General features: G+C 37.0%; 3 protein-coding genes across 3 annotated transcripts; all 3 read right to left on the reverse strand.

The window, feature by feature from the left end:
* Positions 1–1,270: 1,270 nt before the first annotated feature.
* LOC131798900 (galanin receptor type 1-like) lies at positions 1,271–2,272 on the reverse strand. Its single transcript, XM_059116565.1, has one exon. It carries the CDS (start codon positions 2,270–2,272, stop codon positions 1,271–1,273), a length of 1,002 nt encoding a protein of 333 aa, XP_058972548.1.
* Positions 2,273–6,783: 4,511 nt separating this feature from the next.
* On the reverse strand, positions 6,784–7,821 carry LOC131798901 (galanin receptor type 1-like). The gene has a single exon (XM_059116566.2). The coding sequence runs from the start codon at positions 7,819–7,821 to the stop codon at positions 6,784–6,786; it is 1,038 nt and encodes a 345-aa protein (XP_058972549.2).
* A 4,585-nt stretch (positions 7,822–12,406) lies between these two features.
* LOC131798902 (matrilysin-like) lies at positions 12,407–16,706 on the reverse strand. The gene is made up of 6 exons (XM_066172456.1): positions 16,632–16,706; positions 15,928–16,310; positions 14,864–15,177; positions 14,212–14,226; positions 13,296–13,406; positions 12,407–12,471 (listed from the first exon to the last, which is right to left on the reverse strand). The coding sequence occupies exons 1-5, from the start codon at positions 16,704–16,706 to the stop codon at positions 13,300–13,302; spliced, it is 894 nt and encodes a 297-aa protein (XP_066028553.1). The 3' UTR covers positions 12,407–12,471; positions 13,296–13,299.
* Between the last annotated feature and the right edge of the window lie 264 nt (positions 16,707–16,970).

A 16,970-nucleotide genomic window follows, 5' to 3' on the forward strand; every position in this document is an offset into this window, starting at 1 on the left:
AAATCCACTCGTTGATATCCTCCTTTTTTCTTATCATGCACCTTTCTTGTTGAAACTGAGTCGATATTTTAAGGAAAAACTCATTTTTGGTTACTTACGGAGCCGGATTGAATAGATTGGGTTCTGATCAGTACAAAAGCATAGTGCTCATAATAAAATGCCAAGGGCACTATCAAACCGTATGATGCAAATTCAAAGTTATAGTAAAAAAGAAAAACAAGTATACTCTATAGAAACAGAAAATCCTCACGTAAGATAAAAAATCAAATGATATCTATTCCAAGTATTTATCGAGCAGGTAAATGTTTCTTTGTCATTCAAGATGCAGGACGTTCGATATGTCAAAAAAAAAACGCTTACATAAGTATCAAAGAAATAGGCAGAGAAAATTGAATATTGTGGCCGAGTGTGTTTCATCCAATTAATCTTAACCACTCTTGTGGGGGATGTTAAAATATATCAGACGTAGCTTAAAGTTTAAATCCAGGAGACATTATCATGGACAACTCTCTTAGGAGATGGATACCACATCTGGATTGTTAGCTTGTTGAATAATATTTTTGGAGGATTAAGCCGTAGCAAATCCAGATTATACATCCACTTACTATTTGCTCAAAGTCGCATTTATATACTTATAAGTTTCCTTAACAATTTTTCCCCTGAAAAGATTCTCTTCGTATTGTTTACAGCTAGATTTTGATAAAGGCAATTTGTCGGGGATAAAGTTTTCTCATAAAAAAGCCAATTTTCTCCTAAAAAAATTAAAGTTACCACAGCTAAAGTTAATAACAATGAAAATTTTTTTCTTGATAGGTTTACTGAAAGAACGTTGAAGATCTCTACCCTCACTGTCACAAATCAGTTACCAGATGTTTGGAAATACACAAAATGACGCAAAAAAGGGCATCAGTTGAATATAAATTTACTGAAACCAGGCATTCTAGGCACGCCAACAAGAGATTTTTTCATTTAGATGAATAGCTTGAATCTTTTTAAGCAGGCTTCATTGTACTTTATTCATTTTACAATGCTGCTTTCACTAAAATATGTTTTTACAATACATTATTGAGACATCATTTGGTTGCTTAGTTAAATGGCATTTAACGTTAGCTTTAACGAGTAATAGCTTAAATTTATTGGCTTGTCCACTGGGTGGTCTATAAGTTCACTCATCTGCGTGTGTCAAAAGAACCGGATAAGGTAAACGATATAAATGAGGTATACTTTAATAACACGATCGCCTTTCAAATGTTCCGTGATCATCAAAGTGCTAGCGTTCGTCTGCCACACCCCGTCTTGTGTCCAGCTGGATGGCATTAACCTCTTCCGTGATGTCTTGGCAACACATTTTCTTCAACATACATTTAAAGCAGTATCTATAATTTGAACTTGGAACGGCATAGATGAACGGATTTAGAGAACAGTTTAAAAGTGTCAGATATTGCACTACAATCCTAAATCGACTAAAGATACGAAGTTCTTCAACATTTCTGGTGGCCATCCCGCTGAACTGCAATACTACTGCTACTCCATAAGGAACAAACGCAATGAAAAAGACGACTGTCAACACCATGAGAACTATAACAAGCCTCTTTTTTTCTGCCATTGCTTCGCTACCCCGACTGCAAATTGTTTGTCCAAAATACAATCCGGATATAATCCGCGAATAACAGAAAGCAATGCCAAGGAACGGGATCAAGGTAAGGAGGGTCACCAGGCAATAAATGTACACTTTCATCACCGCATGATCATCACCAGGGGAGCAGAGAGTATTGTTTATGCTAGGGCGCTGGTCCACAGACACGAAAAGCGGCGAGACAGTAGCCATGGCTATCAGCCAGATTACTGCTAAGACGTACCCGATCTTTTCGATTTTTAATCTCCAAGATATTTTTAAGGGTTTCACCATGGCTTGATATCTGTCAGCAGCCAAAACCGTCAGCGTCAGAGTGGACACAAGAAGCGTTACCATAGTGATATTGTTAGTTCTTATAAACTTACAAAGGAAGCTACCAAGAGCACCATTTGGGAAGGGACCCTTGATTGGAATGAGGTGCATCGCTGTGAACAACAGAGTGGTTATGTCTGCAGCGGCCACGTTGACAAGAAGGTAATTGGTTGTCGTCTTCATGCGACGGAAGCCTATTACTGCAGCTACAATTAACGAGTTACTAAACAGTCCAAGAATTATGATGATCCCAGCAACCACCTTTGGTGCCTGCGATTCTGACCCATCGGGTTGCCCCGCTGTCGGTTCGAGGCTCTCAGACATACTTTGTGTTTTTGTCCTTTCACATAACGGTTAACTTTTGCTATTCCTAAAACAACAGAAATGTGCCATAATGCACCATATTAGGCATCGTAAAAAGCAACATTATCTCTGAATTTTGACACCTGTGTCTTGCGACAATCAATTTGCCGCTGTTTGACTTCACCGCCACATGATGCTAATCACTTTATCAACCTGAAACGCTGATTATTTTACAGTACGCAACCAATATTTTTTGTCAGACTAGTTATCTGCCTTATGATGCATTTCAAATCTCCACTGTTCTCTCAAAAAGATCATGAAGAACTTAACCCAGCTTTTATTACAGTGTTAAAAGACTAAAAACTAAAAGACTGTTAGACTATTGGAGTATATCGCCACTTTCAAGAAGAATTAAACCCAGCCTTTGTTACAGTGTTTCAAAACAGTTTATGGTTACTGAAAGACCGTGAGACGATGACGGCATATCGCCACTTTCAACAAAAAGATAAAATTTGCACCATGATAAAACATTACATATGTGCTAAAGCATTTTCCCTGAACAATTTTGTTGGGATGCTGGTAATTTGTGGCACACTCACAAACAAATATATGGTATCAAAGAGAAACAGATAGCAAATCAGTTTAATTTCAGATCTTCTAAGCCTACCCTTACATTTATCAAGGAAAACCTAACATTTTCCATGCACCCTTTAAAATGGTTGGACAAATCTTCAGATTGCCATTTCATTCAGCCGTCTCACAGTCTCCTCTTTAAAATGACCCATGCAACGACGATTATCTGCCATGTGCAGTCTTTTTTCACGTAATCACTATACGGTCATTAACGAAGCATTTGAGATTTCAGAGAACATAACAACGAGTCATTAAAAACGAAAATATTAGTTCATTTTCCCCATGCATCGAAAAAGATTCGACCAAAAAATGTTGATAAATAAACACACTCTTATTGTCGAGAGTATACCAAATAATGAAAAAACAATAGTATTTTTTTTGCGGTAGTTTTACGGTAGATCTTTGTATGAAATGTAATAATTATTTCTACGGCTTTTTAGTCTGATTCGTATTTAAGTCTTCACCTCACCTTTAGTGATTATCAAGGAAGATTTCCTTTGCTTCAGGGAGACTCGTTTTTAGAACAAAAAGGATCTTCTTTGACACGACCACTGCGGAAAATTTTCTTTTTTCCAACGAAACGACAAAGTGATTAATATTTTTATGCGTTGTACTCTCTAAATTATAATGATTGGTTTTCGAATCAGTATTACAGGATTAAAAATTCTATAGAACTTTTAACAATGCTGACTAACGCTTAACGTGAGAGTAAATGTTTTTAATATCAGCTGGCGTTATTGACGGCAAATTGTGGAAGGGGGTAAGGGTGAGTATTCATCGTCAGGGTGGAGGGGGATTGGAGGATTTAAACATTTACCTGATCCCCCTCTAAGGCTCCGTAGTATTCTAATGATCTCCCTTCATCTTTAGTCAATTTTCTAGTCTCTCTTTATATATATTCTGTAAGCGACGACCAAATGGGACCATGAAGCAATAGCAATTTATTAAAATTAATGATTTTAACTCAAAAGGTGATTAAGCTCTTAGTTTGAATAATTTTTTTTCCTCTGAGGAAGCCGAATTAAAAACTTAAAAATTTTAATAAAGGTACCGCATAGGCGTTCTAAGATAAAATTAAGCTCAGTATTAGAGGTCCGCTCTAATTAATTTCAACTTTGAAAAAATAAAAAAAGCACTCTCTAGTATCAGCTTAATCCTAGCCGTTGTTTGTTTAGGATTACTATCTTAGCAAGATTATTAGCAAGTGACTGTTTTTTGGACATCTAAACAAGCCGAAGAATAATCCTATGTAGAAGATGTTAGAACTAAAAGACCCAAAATAAATTTTTGAATAACTCAATATAATTATAATTTTCTGAAATTTGTTTTGCATTTATGCGGATTACCGAAATTACCCTAAAGTTTGAGTCGAGTGATAATTACTTTGTTCCCACATCTGGTGCTCACTGCAAAGCGTGAAAGTAATAATATATTTTTTCCTTTCAACTTCTTCTTTTGAATAAAATTTGTCACCGCTCACCTTCGCGATATCGAGACACTGAGAGGGACTTACGATATCTTTTATTTTGTGTAAGAAACGATAACAATGCGCAAGCTCGATTCCTTAGTTGCCTCTCTACATCCAGATTTAATAAACAAATCAAGCACTTCATTCCAACTATCTATTCTAAGTGGCAAGATTGTTAGAGTGTTGTAAACTGGAGCTTTTAGGCCGTTTGGTAATGATCAGTGTCAAATCAGATTGGGAAACTGTTTACAAAGGTAGAGCGTGGTTGAGTCGGATTTATTTCTAACTTTAATACGCATGAATTTCCTAGACTCATGACTATTCATCGTCTGACAACACAGCATGTCAAAAAGTTACAAAAAAAATTGATAGAAAGGGAAATTCACTTTGTGCAGAGGAACAATGTTCTAGCGTTGGAGAAATATTGACTTTGGATTGCTCTTGGACGAAGGAAACTAGGATCAGCAGATATTTTGGTTTTTTTTTTTAACAATCTTGAGCCGTCTGTCAGTATAATCTCCTGATTTATGATAGTCATATTCCATCTTGTCTTATGTTAGGAAGTATTGTGGTGATTAAAATTAAGAGCTCTCTTCAAAACCTCCTGGCGTTGTGAGCATCCTGACTAAGTATTATCATTATCATCATAGATTATTATTAACGTTGCTGTCGTCATTCTCATACTAGTCATCATCATCGTTATTGTTGTCGTTACTGCTATTTTTATCGTTCAAAATGTAAACGACATTTCTACGTTCTTTCCAAAGAGATTGATTAAAAAAATAAGAAAAAAAAACAATTGCGAAATGAGACCTTTACCGTTATTTCCCCGGAATGTCTAATCGATAAAAGGTAATAAAATGGGATAACAACGCGAAGTATTTTAATTTTTTTTTTCTATTTACTCATTTTTCCTCGTGCTCTAATTATCGTGACTATAAATTCAGTTTTTGCCTCTTACTGTGGAGCATTATGTCAAATGAATCTCGACTACATGTCAAATTATTTTTAAAAGCTGAAAGTAAATATCTATTCCCCCAAGGAGACCAGAGGTGCAATTCAAGCGCACGGACACACTGATGTATCTTCTAGCAGCTCCGCACGCCTTGATTGCAAAATTTACCAGCCCGCTAAAATTAGTAAAGGACAGAATGGCGTTCACACTGCGGACAGCTACTCTCTTCCCTCTAGATCAAAAAAGGCCCTATGGAGGTCAAAATGGAAAGCAGGCATCCTGTTTATATAAAAATGGACGTCAAAGTTGTAAAAGCGACAAAAAAAGCTTTCAGGTTTTAATTATACATCCTTCTATTCTCAAAGGCAAAGCAAATCACGGACAAGACTGAAATGTAAAATGCTGTACTTATTAACTTCAGGCGATGACATCGAAGGTATACGGTATTTGGACAAGTTCTCAGCCCGGTAAATACTAACTTTAATTTTCATTTAACATCTCTTGCAAATAATTTTGAAATGAAGATCCCAGATCAATTTAAACCTCACTCATAATTTCAAAATCTACGCTGCGCAAACATGTTTGGTCAAATCAAGAAAACAAAGCTCATGCGCGTGCAAAATTATATTGCGAGGGCTTTCTACACGCAAATAAATTGGTGCGTTTTTTCCCCATAACGCTGAGCCAATTTTTCTTCTGTTTGGATAAAATTTCGAGAGATTATTTGGCCATGTTTTTTCTGCATCTAATTGATACTTAAGGGTAGACAGAGGTTGTTGTGTGATCGAAAGAAATTTGCATAGTCGCGACCGTGTTTGCAAAATAATCGTGCGAAAAAAACTGAGCTTTTTGTTATTTTATTATCATCAGTATCATACAAATAACACTTGATATGGCAAGATACACATGCACGCAAGGGCGCATACAATTTGGATAATCTATTTAAACATTTTTATCTCTAAATTTAACTTTTATAATTTCTTTATCGTTTGTTTTGGAAGAAAATGATACATACAAATTCACCACGCAATGTACATGTTCTTCTCGTTTCTCAGAATTTCATATTTCACGGTTAAAGTAGATGGACCACTCGGGAGTTAATGGTTCAAGGCTATTCACTTTATCATTATCTCATAATATTTAACGGTTTTTAGATGGCACACATCAAGAAATTATAGTCTCTTGCACATTGTCTGGGGAAATTCCGAACTGAAAACGTCTTATAACCCAATTATGACAGGCCGGTTTGGGTCGATGTTTATTGGAAAAAGACAGCTTGTACGGAGTTTTTCGCAGTATGGACCTCCCACTTGGTAAGCAATTGATAGATAGATATAGATAACAAGATCAAATAATTTCAGGGTTTTTCTGCTCTAACAATTTTTGGTAGGCTTCATCGTTTTAGTCAAGTTGCACGAAACCTCTTCCATGTTATTCCGAAAGACGAGATCAAAGCATTTCAAGATTTTCCTGCTCTTAAACAACTTCCGGTAGGCTTCTTCGTTTAAGACCAATAGCATGAACCTCCTCTCTGGTATTCCGAAATAATATTTTCTTGATGATGTACCTAAAGCAGCATCTGTAGTTGGTACTCGGGATTGCATAGATAAAAGGATTGGTGGAACAATTGAGAAGCGTTAAATATTGCACGGCGGTCTTGAAGCGACTAAAGATAACGCGTTTTTCATCGCTGCTGTTGGCCATTCCGCTAAACTGCAGGATAAGCGCTACGCCATAAGGAACATATGCGACGAAAAAAACTGACGTTAGAACCATGAGAAGTACGACAAGTCTCTTTTTCTCTCCCAATTCTTGTGGCGTGCTAGGTCCTTGCCCTCTGCTACAAATCGTGTTTTCAAAATACAAGCCGGAGATAATTCGGAAATAGCAGAACGCGATAGCAAGGAAGGGGATTATTGTGAGTAGGGCCATAAGACAATACACGTACACCTTCATCTCATCCATCTTGTTACCTGGAGAGCAAAGACTGTTGGAGTTGGGGCGATGATCGACCGACACAAACAGCGGCAAAACCATCGCTATAGCAACAAACCAAATGCCGACTATGATGTAAGCAATGTTGTCGGTGTTGACCCTCCGTGATGTGATCAGCGGTTTCACCAGAGCGTGGTACCTCTCTACAGCTAGAAGAGTTAGCGTCATTGTAGTTACCAGCAATGTAACCATTGTGATGTTGTTGGTATAAACAAACTTACAAAGGAAGCTGCCAAGAGCGCCATTTGGGAAGGGGCCCCGGATCGGAATGAGGTGCATTGCCGTGAATAACAGGGTTGTTATGTCTGCGGCGGCTACGTTGACAAGAAGATAGTTGGTGGTCGTTCTCATTCTGGGGAAAATTTTGAGTACAGCAACGATGAAAGAGTTACCAACAAGCCCAACTACGATGATGATCCACACAAACACGATACGTACGATGCGCTCCGCTGAAGCTTGATGTCTTTCAGTAGAGTCGTATGCGCTTAAGATGGAACTGTTGTTGAAGTTTACAGACATCATATTTCTTCGTTTGACGGAAACTTACACCTCTGCCCTAAAGAAAAGAAAGAGAGAAGAAGCTATGAACTACATTCGAGAGCTCCCAAAATTTATGCAAACACCTGTCCTTAAACTTGTCGTCTGTCAAAACTGACCAGTTGTAAATAACATCATCCAGTGCCGTCCAGACCATAAATTTCATTGGATAATTCTAAATTGAATTTGGATGGCAGATGGCAAAAACAAAGGTTATCTCCGACCTTTTTTCTCCCATAGAGATATCAATGGAGTTCATGACAGTCCTGTTTGCTAATGAGTCCGATGAAAAATTTCCTGTCAACTGCAATGATCATTATTGGTCGAAGTCTCGTGCGTCGAAATTAAAGTAGTGAAAATGGAGATTCTATCAACTTTAGCCGAATAGTTGAAAGTGAATTCAAAGATATTTTGATTGACTCTAGATATTAACTAGTCTCGTTTAAAATTCTCCGAAGGAGGTGGGCAGATATCATCGGCGGCTTGTTTGACAGGCATTAACTTAAATAGCTATTAATACTTTCTGTCGATGGTTAAGTGAGGTATATGCCGCCATTCTATTCCACGAAGATGAAACTTAAATCGTCGTGTGAAATATGCGTTATCGGCAACCTGGTTTTAAAAAGGACAATACTGAGATTACGAGGAAGTTGCGACCGTATATACAAAAATAAATATGTTAAAGTTTATGAAAGATACTAAACCGCATTTGTTTTCCCAATAAAAATTCAGTAATTTCTAGGTTTTCGGATAAAAAATAATTTAACATAATTTACATGAAAAGAAATTCATGAGAGCTCATAACTGGGAAAAAACGACAAATAAAAGCGTTTGAACATTTTTTTTTCCTAAGGGTCAAAGCGGCTGTGATGAATTTGGAATATCCATCTATCCCAATTCTTTGTGTTTGTTTTAACTTGTTTTAGAAATTACCTCTTTAGGTGGCGAAGTTACCTGCCGAGATGAAGTGACGCAGAACTTCAATTCAAATGCAATTCATGATATCTTTCGCCGCAAGTACAAACCTTTTTACAATCAAAAAAAGATAACGATGTCATTCTGCAGTGAACATTCGGCACTTCTCGTTTCCTCGCACATTTACAACTTAATATAACATTCAACTTTCGAACATAATATGAACACCTCTGACTTCAGCTGAATAGTTTACAAGTCACCGAGAAAGCGGTTTTTTCCTGATGAGCACGGGTCGAGTAAATATGTGGTATCACTCGGTGAAAATCAAACACTAGATTTACAATATTCAAACACATACCACCTGGTTGATTTTTTTTCTTCTTTTTTCCTTCCAAAGTGAATTGCTTCTTATGCTTTCCAGATGAAAGGCAAAAAATTGTCATTAATAGACTCGCGTCGGACGCTTTCATAAAGGTACTTCAAAAGCGTATTTATACTTCTCCTATTACAGTGATTAAGTATTTTTAAAATTATAGATGAGGTTCTTACTTTCACATTTAAAGATCCCAAATAAGTAATCAAGATAATATCAAATAAGGGACTGTAGATAATTTGTCTTTTCCACTTAGACCAGATGTTTTTGTGAATGTTGGTCGGTGATCCAAATTCAAATTTGATGGGAATGAGAGAGATTGAAAAGATTAAGACAATAAATTTTATCAGTGTTTTCAAGTATGCAAATGATTATATCTTCTTTTACTGTTTGTTAATCCTTCTCACCTGTAGAGAATACTCTATTGTTGATAAGATATGATGCGAAGTCAAAATTTAATCTCTGAAACACACAAACGGAAGCAACCCCCGATTGTATGTAGATTAAGCTTCAAGGCTGTGCCATATTCAAGCGAAAACGTCAATGTAAAAAAAATATAAACTTCCCTAACTGAATAAGTTCACATTTTCCACCGTTCAAGAAAAACAAAACTGTAGATGAACCTTAGTACTCTACATCAAAGATTCTGTTTCCGTAAAACGATATCATGTGGATTCTGCGCGTTAGGTTTTTCAAGGTTCGACAAAGTGACACCGTGACGTTTCATACCATTCAGCTATCGCCTGCACTAAGTTAATCCCTATTATGTATACTTTTGTGTTATCTATAGAACGCCGATAGTCAGGTTAGTGTTTTTTTCTCGTAGCTTAACCTTGCTGCCTATTCAAAATTTTCTGGGTCATCAATTTTACACATTCGACCCTTATCCCAAACTTGTCTTCTCTTTCGGCTTGTTATTCAAAAGCGAGGAATAGGAAAGGTAAAATTCATTCCACAGAGGGCTTGTAATAGACTGTTGGTTTCATGGTTTAAAATGACCTTTAAATTTCATCTTACCACGATTACTAATCATTTTTCATATACTTTTGTAAAGGGATAGAGACATTTGTTACCGAGTTTTACACCGAGCATTCAACTTGCTCTCTTCTTAAACAATAACTTATTTTGGTAAAAAAGAACGAAGATATTAATCAACTCTAAGCGATCTCGTGTACCCCGATAAGCAATCGTCATAAAATTTTCTTTTTAGCTGAGGTCAACTTAAAGTACTTCAGTTGTTTAAACGTACGTCGTCAAACGTTTCCGTTTTTACTGGATGCTTGTATTTACCTCGTTTAAAAATCTTTTGCCATAAAACTTTCATCTAAAAGCTCGTTATAGAGGGCTTACCCACTTCCTGATCCATAGGAGTCATTGAAGGTCAAGAACCTTTCGATCTATTGTTGAGAATTAGGGGAAAAGCTTACATATAGTAGTTATAGAGATCTTCAACCCTTCCTTGAATATTAATTACAACAATGATTATAACCAAACAGCACAAGCTGTTTTAACAGCATTGATTACTTTTCCTTGAGGAGACCAATCAGCATCCACGGAAAAATAACGGATATGTGATAAGTAAGGTGATAATGGACTAAAATCCACTTGCAGGTACACCTAATTCAATGCAACAACGGTTGTTATATGAAATTAAAAAAAAACAGAAAGAGAAAAACCCAGATTAAATAGAGTTCAAATAGCATCTGAAACTAACTTTGGCAGCCGAACGATTTTTTCAGAATTTCCACCGAAAAAAGTTTTGAAACTTCTTGAGAGTGTCAAATGTTGTTTTGAACTTTCAAGCAATACCACAAATTAAAAGATGTGTTTATGCTTGTGCCGTATGATTATGCTATATGCTAATTGTTAAAATTTGGTTTTTCCTTTTTTGCTCTTTTCTATAACAGTGTTACTGCAATTAGGTGTAACTACCCTAAGTAATGAAATATGCTAATGATTTTCTTTGACTGATGAGAGCAGACTGTTGACGAGTCGTCGTGATTCAGGCTTCGAGTTATTTAGTTTTCTTCAAGAAAGAAGTTATTTTTTCTTAAAAGGTTACTAAACGATACAAGTGACTAATCTTACGTTATTGAAATGATGGAAGGCCGGAAGAAATCACAGATTTATTTTCGTAAGGTTTAGACTCTTATACGTATTTATATATTACAATCTCTCCATTGACCAATAATTCCAAAGAGTATTACAGGGTTAGGAGCATAAGCATATTCTCCATACTGTTCTCTATACATTTCCTAACGTGCTAACAAAGAGAATATGTTTAATAATCAAGAACGTCTTTAGTTGGTGATCATTTCCTTTATTCCCGTGACCTTAATGTAATATATAGATTTAGCCAAGCCTAAAAGCGGAGCTCGCATTTTTTTTCCCACACAACTTGTCCCGGCCAGGACTAGAACCTGGGTCGTCCGACTCGGAGCCCAGTGCACTGACCACTGGACTACTGAACAAAGCCGTGGCGTAGGCATGCCCGCGATACAGTTGACCACGCATGTCAAAAGTAGCACCTTGTACGGTCGTACGGTCGTACATCCAAATTTTTTCGGCTTGATGGGTTACTACTATTTTGTATAATTATGGGGCTACGCTCTGCGAGCTCCGCTGTGATAGAAGAGTAATATTGTAAGGAGAAATTAGATGCTTGTCACTCATAGGGATCCAGGCTGTAAGATACATAATCCGCAAGAGTTTCAGTGTTCTAGACCTTGGAAGTCGAGAAAGTAAAGAGCATTAATCTAAGATTGAGCACCGTTGCCATTTTTGCACCCGTCGTTTATTATTTGTTATCTCTGAGAGTTTCTTTGTGAGGTATCTACTTAGAGTAATTAAAACTTCTAGAGTCTGACGTGTCAAAAATTTTGTTCCCCTTTCGTCAATCATTGGTAGTTATTTTTAATTAACGGATGGCTCGTGTGAACAAGCAAAGAAAAATGTCGGTTAAATAGTTAATTTAAAGCAATTTTTTTCATGCAAAAAGGTGCCTTAACAGTTATTCAAAGTTCTTTCGATTATTTCGATTGGGGGGGGGGGGGATATGTCCAATCAGGTATAAATCTTGAAACTAAAGATTTTGTCATCGAACGTCATAAACACAGTGTCCCGAGCAGCCTTGCTTACTGATTTAAAACCCCCAAACTTTACCTCGACTGATCCACACTTTGATGATCTTTACTCGGATGATCGTAAATTGTTCATAATTAACAAGGATACTATCGGTCATAACAAAAAATAATAATTTTTTTTAATAGCATTTTATTTCTAACACAAGCGTTTTGCTGAACAATACTATTTAATTCCTTTGCAGACAGTCACTTCTACGTAACCTGTAAAAAGACATAAGTAAACTCCATAAACACTTGAAATAACAAAAAAATGATATCAAACAAAGGGGTTAAATACTAAAGCTAAAGATCTAATTAACCCTTTAACTCCCAAGATCTGATTGTTAATTCTCCCCTCTAGCTCTTACACATATCCTTATAAATTAGTTATGAGAATTTGGTGTAAGATCAAGATGACAACTTCTACCTGATAAGTTTGAATATTCTAATTACCTGTTTGCTGGATAATGTAAAGCTATTATAGGGAGAAGTTTCACGTTAATTACTTGTGGGATTGAAAGGGTTAATGAAATTTTTTACTGGCGTAGTTTAACAATGTTAGTTACATCCACCCCCCCCCCCCCCCTTCCTATTTAAAATCATTCAAAACACCCCTTTGGTGTTTCATTGATAACTAATCACGCCTTGGATAGTTTTCAGAGCTTTTTTAGAGAAAAGTATCAAACAAGTCATCTAACGAATACTATTATCGTGTTCCTAGAAAAAGGGAAGACTCGTTTAATAGTAGGACACATAAGTTATTCACGTGGTTTTCAAGTTGCTTTTGTAGCACGTATCTGTATTTCCATGTATCCTCTGTTTCCACAAATATTATGTCGTTTTGCTAATTTGGGTTTTTGACAGAGATACTTGATTCATGTATCTATTCAAAAGAACCTTTTCTTTTGTGTATATCCAGAAGATCTAGTAAAGGAGAGTTGTATTGAGTATGGGGAAGCATTTTTCTTACAATAACTGCCGTTTTGGGACCTCCATTTCCGTAAGATTTCTCGTTCATAAGCTAAAAAGGCGTGTTAAAGTGATACCTTATTAGCAGAAGTTGCAAGTCGCTCTGCAATGTTCTCTCATGTAGTTCTTTATCTCGTTGCACCTGTACTGGTAATTTACACAATCATCTCTCTTGTCAGCGCAAAGAGCTATTCGAGTTTTATAAAAACACAGAGAAACATATCAATTTAGTACAGCATGATTTACTTTTTTGTTTTTCTACTCGGAGATAACTCTTTACTAGCTGTTTCCGCCCATAAGCGGTGATCATGTGGAACTATGGTATATTGGTTTATGACTAGAGTGGTTAGTTCGATTTGCATAGACGTTAACAAACTATGGTAATAAATTTAAACTTTGCAAAGGATCCTTTATTAGACTGGTATGCACGCGTTCCTTAAACTATCTGAAAAACCAGAATCGAAACTCTACATTAGCCCTTTAGGGCGTCAATGAGCTGAAGGTAAAAACGGCATAATAGATTGTCAATCAAGGGATGCAGCCGTGGAAAACTGTTTCGACCTGGTTGTCATGCATGAGTCTCATCTTCTGGGTGTAACAGCGAGAAACAGAGCTACAAGGGCACAGGCCAACTGCCTACAAAATGCACATCGGCAACAACCACAACTGTAACTCAAATCTAGAATAATTTTTGAAATAATCATTATGAATGTTCTTTAATAAACCTGTAGCCAATCAGATGGCACTGGGAGGCCTTGCAAAATTTCCATGCTTTTTTTCGTTGTAGCAATTTGGTTTGAAAGTAATGTTTTAAAAGACTGGATGTTTCTGCCCAAAGAGCTTTAAACTTTGTAGACATCATGTGACCCATAAAACCATTGTTAAATGATAACATGAATAATCAAATAAAAGGAAACATAAATGAATTCGCTCGGTAAAGAATTAATGCTAGTCTCATAGTCACTCAATGTTAGTTTCCGGAGAAAACATTACCTCCACCTCCAGAGCCTGAAATAGAACGAGAAACACAACAGTGGTAAATTCAGACTTCTTCTAATGAAAGGATTGTGGGAGATAAATATTCCAGAGCATCTTATGGAAGATAGGGCTCTCTCCCTTCGGTTACAACACCTTTCATTCAACCAGGTAATTTAGTGCTAACAACTGAGTTGAAAACGTAAATTGGGCACCGTAAGGAGTTAAAAGCCTGACGTTTCGAGCGTTAGCCCTCCGTCAAAGCGATTGGAGGAATTTTGGATAGTGTGTAGGCTTATATGCAGAAAATGGAGCTACGATATATTCCCACCAATAACGTAGCTCCATTTTCTCCACCGACGCAGCACCACAGTTTCTTTAGAAACTTACCACCTTTTTCATTTAACCAACCTACCTTTGATTTGTTTACTTTCTTAGTGTGTCAGTTAAAAGAGGGATGATGTCTCAGTAATTTTGATCCGAAGGAAGCTCTAAACAAATGATGGATTTTCAGTAAATCTGTAAGTCTTTCACGCAGGAAGCTGCTTTTTCAATGATTTGTCTTTTAAAAAGTGGTTCCTCTTTTTTTCAGCTGGCAGGTATAATGAGATCTATACACAAGTTCTGGACTATCTTTTTCAATATCGGGAGATTAAATAGCAAAACTTACCATAAAGTGATTGAATGCCAGAAATATCATCACTATGAAGCTTCAAATCAGGCTTGTATCCCAGATAAGCCGGGTACATCACTGCATCTCGCACGCTGGAATGCCTCAGACCAAGATTGTGTCCAATCTCATGAACAGCAACGTACAACAAATTGGTTCCTTGTTCAGAGAGGTCGGTGAAAGTTTCTTCTTCATCAAAATGGAGTCGACCATCAGATGGCGCGAATGCATGCGCCAGAACACCACCTTCTCCATCAAAAGGGTAACCGCACGTGTTTTCTTCTGAAGTTCCTTCGTGAGTTCTTGGGCCAAAACTATGGTTGAATAAATACAATCGGAGCACCATGGATAAAACTTTTCCACGTTTGATTTAACGACAAGGATTTTTCGTCTGAATCATCCCAAATGTCACGTTTGCGAAACGAATTGTTTGGTAGAAGCGACCTGGTTAGCACCGCAAAACATTGCTTACTTTATTTTGTTTTGTAAAATCAACAGCAACTATAGCATCACAAAAGGATTGATGTAAAAAATATTTTGGCTACTGTCTTTTGTTAAAGTTTACACCGATATAAACTTTATTTCCTAAGCTTAGTTCTGCAACTGGTTTTTATCTCAGGGTCACAATCCTCCCCGCTATTTCCCACATTTCAGTTTTTGGTCATTATTTCTTTAACTATTTCTTTTGACAGGAATACTTTTATTCGATTTAGCCAATTTAGACTTAAAAATTCGTATTCCTTTCAGACAAATCTTGCATATCCTTCGGCATAAAGAGATTTCCAACAATGAGCTCTGAAAACTGAAAGAGAAGGGGGTGATAGAAATCGTTCACGCTAAAAGATAGTGTTGGATTGGTCACTTGCGGAGAATAATATTGAAATGTATAATAAAAAGAGGCCGTCCCAAATCAACCTAAAAGGGCACTGCGGATGCAGACATAGGAATCTAAGAGAAGAGTAAACTTCGTGGCTTGCTAAGGACTACCTGAAAGCTTTCTGGTACCCTTTACACCTTTGGACCGACATTTATAGACAGAATGTCAGGAACCTCATGTAGCTTACCTCATTTTCAAATCTGCCTGGCTTGGATGACCAACGCGCGAAAACGTTAGCGGAGACACCTCACTCCAATACTGCAAGGCACGTTCGATTACTCGATTTTGTGTTGAACGCGGCAGATCCTGGCCGTGTTGGAGATAATAAGTCAGGTGCGTTTTAGACCATTTGGAGCCAAAAACACTGTACCGCCTTCTACGAGTTTTGAAAGCACCATCTTTGACATCTGCTACACCACACCGTGGTTTTCTCATCATTTTTATTGTGGCTCCGTCGACATTCCCAGTGACTGGTAAACCCATGAAATGTTGAAAATTCCTGATTGCTATGTTAAAGTCGTAGTTACCAGAGCGTGTTGGAGATATGTAATGGTAGTCTCGGAGGTATTTCTTAATTGAAAAACGATACACTCAAAATAGAATGGGCAGAATATCATATAACTGTGTAGCCGTGTAACGATGCTAAAAAAGACAAGTTAATATCTCATTATCGTCCGTTTCCTTTCTCTCTAAATATAATTACGGTTGTTTGAAAATTGTCTTTCAAGAGTAATATTACCTTACGTTATGAACAAAGCAAACTGAGATCGTAAATTTTTTCCAAAAAAAATTAGATGAAAATCTTTGGAAAGACGGTTAACTTTAGCGAAGCATCAAATGTTGTACAATGTAATAGTTTGGAACTCTTCACATCTGAGCAAAGTTACTTACATATGCCTCTTCTTCATGGGATGCAGAGACAGCAACAAACGCCACAAATAAGGCTGGTAATAGGACTCCAAGCATCACTATGCTTTGTAATTCTCTTAATATTAGATATGTTTGAAAACGATTCGTATGCGCATAGGAAGCAATGTTAAATGAACAACTGAGATCGCTTATTTCTTTTATAGCTGACGAAAACAAATTTTGATAAGCAAATACTTTTGTTTCAACAGAGCAGCAAGACAAACATGACAGTTCCCCGAGGGAGAAGAGCTAGCAAGAATTTTCATGCGCCAAACAATCACCACTGTGCGAGCGCATTAACGTTGACTTTGAAGAAACAGG

Source organism: Pocillopora verrucosa, chromosome 9 (assembly GCF_036669915.1).
Source record: "Pocillopora verrucosa isolate sample1 chromosome 9, ASM3666991v2, whole genome shotgun sequence".
Taxonomy (NCBI): Eukaryota; Metazoa; Cnidaria; class Anthozoa; order Scleractinia; family Pocilloporidae; genus Pocillopora; species Pocillopora verrucosa.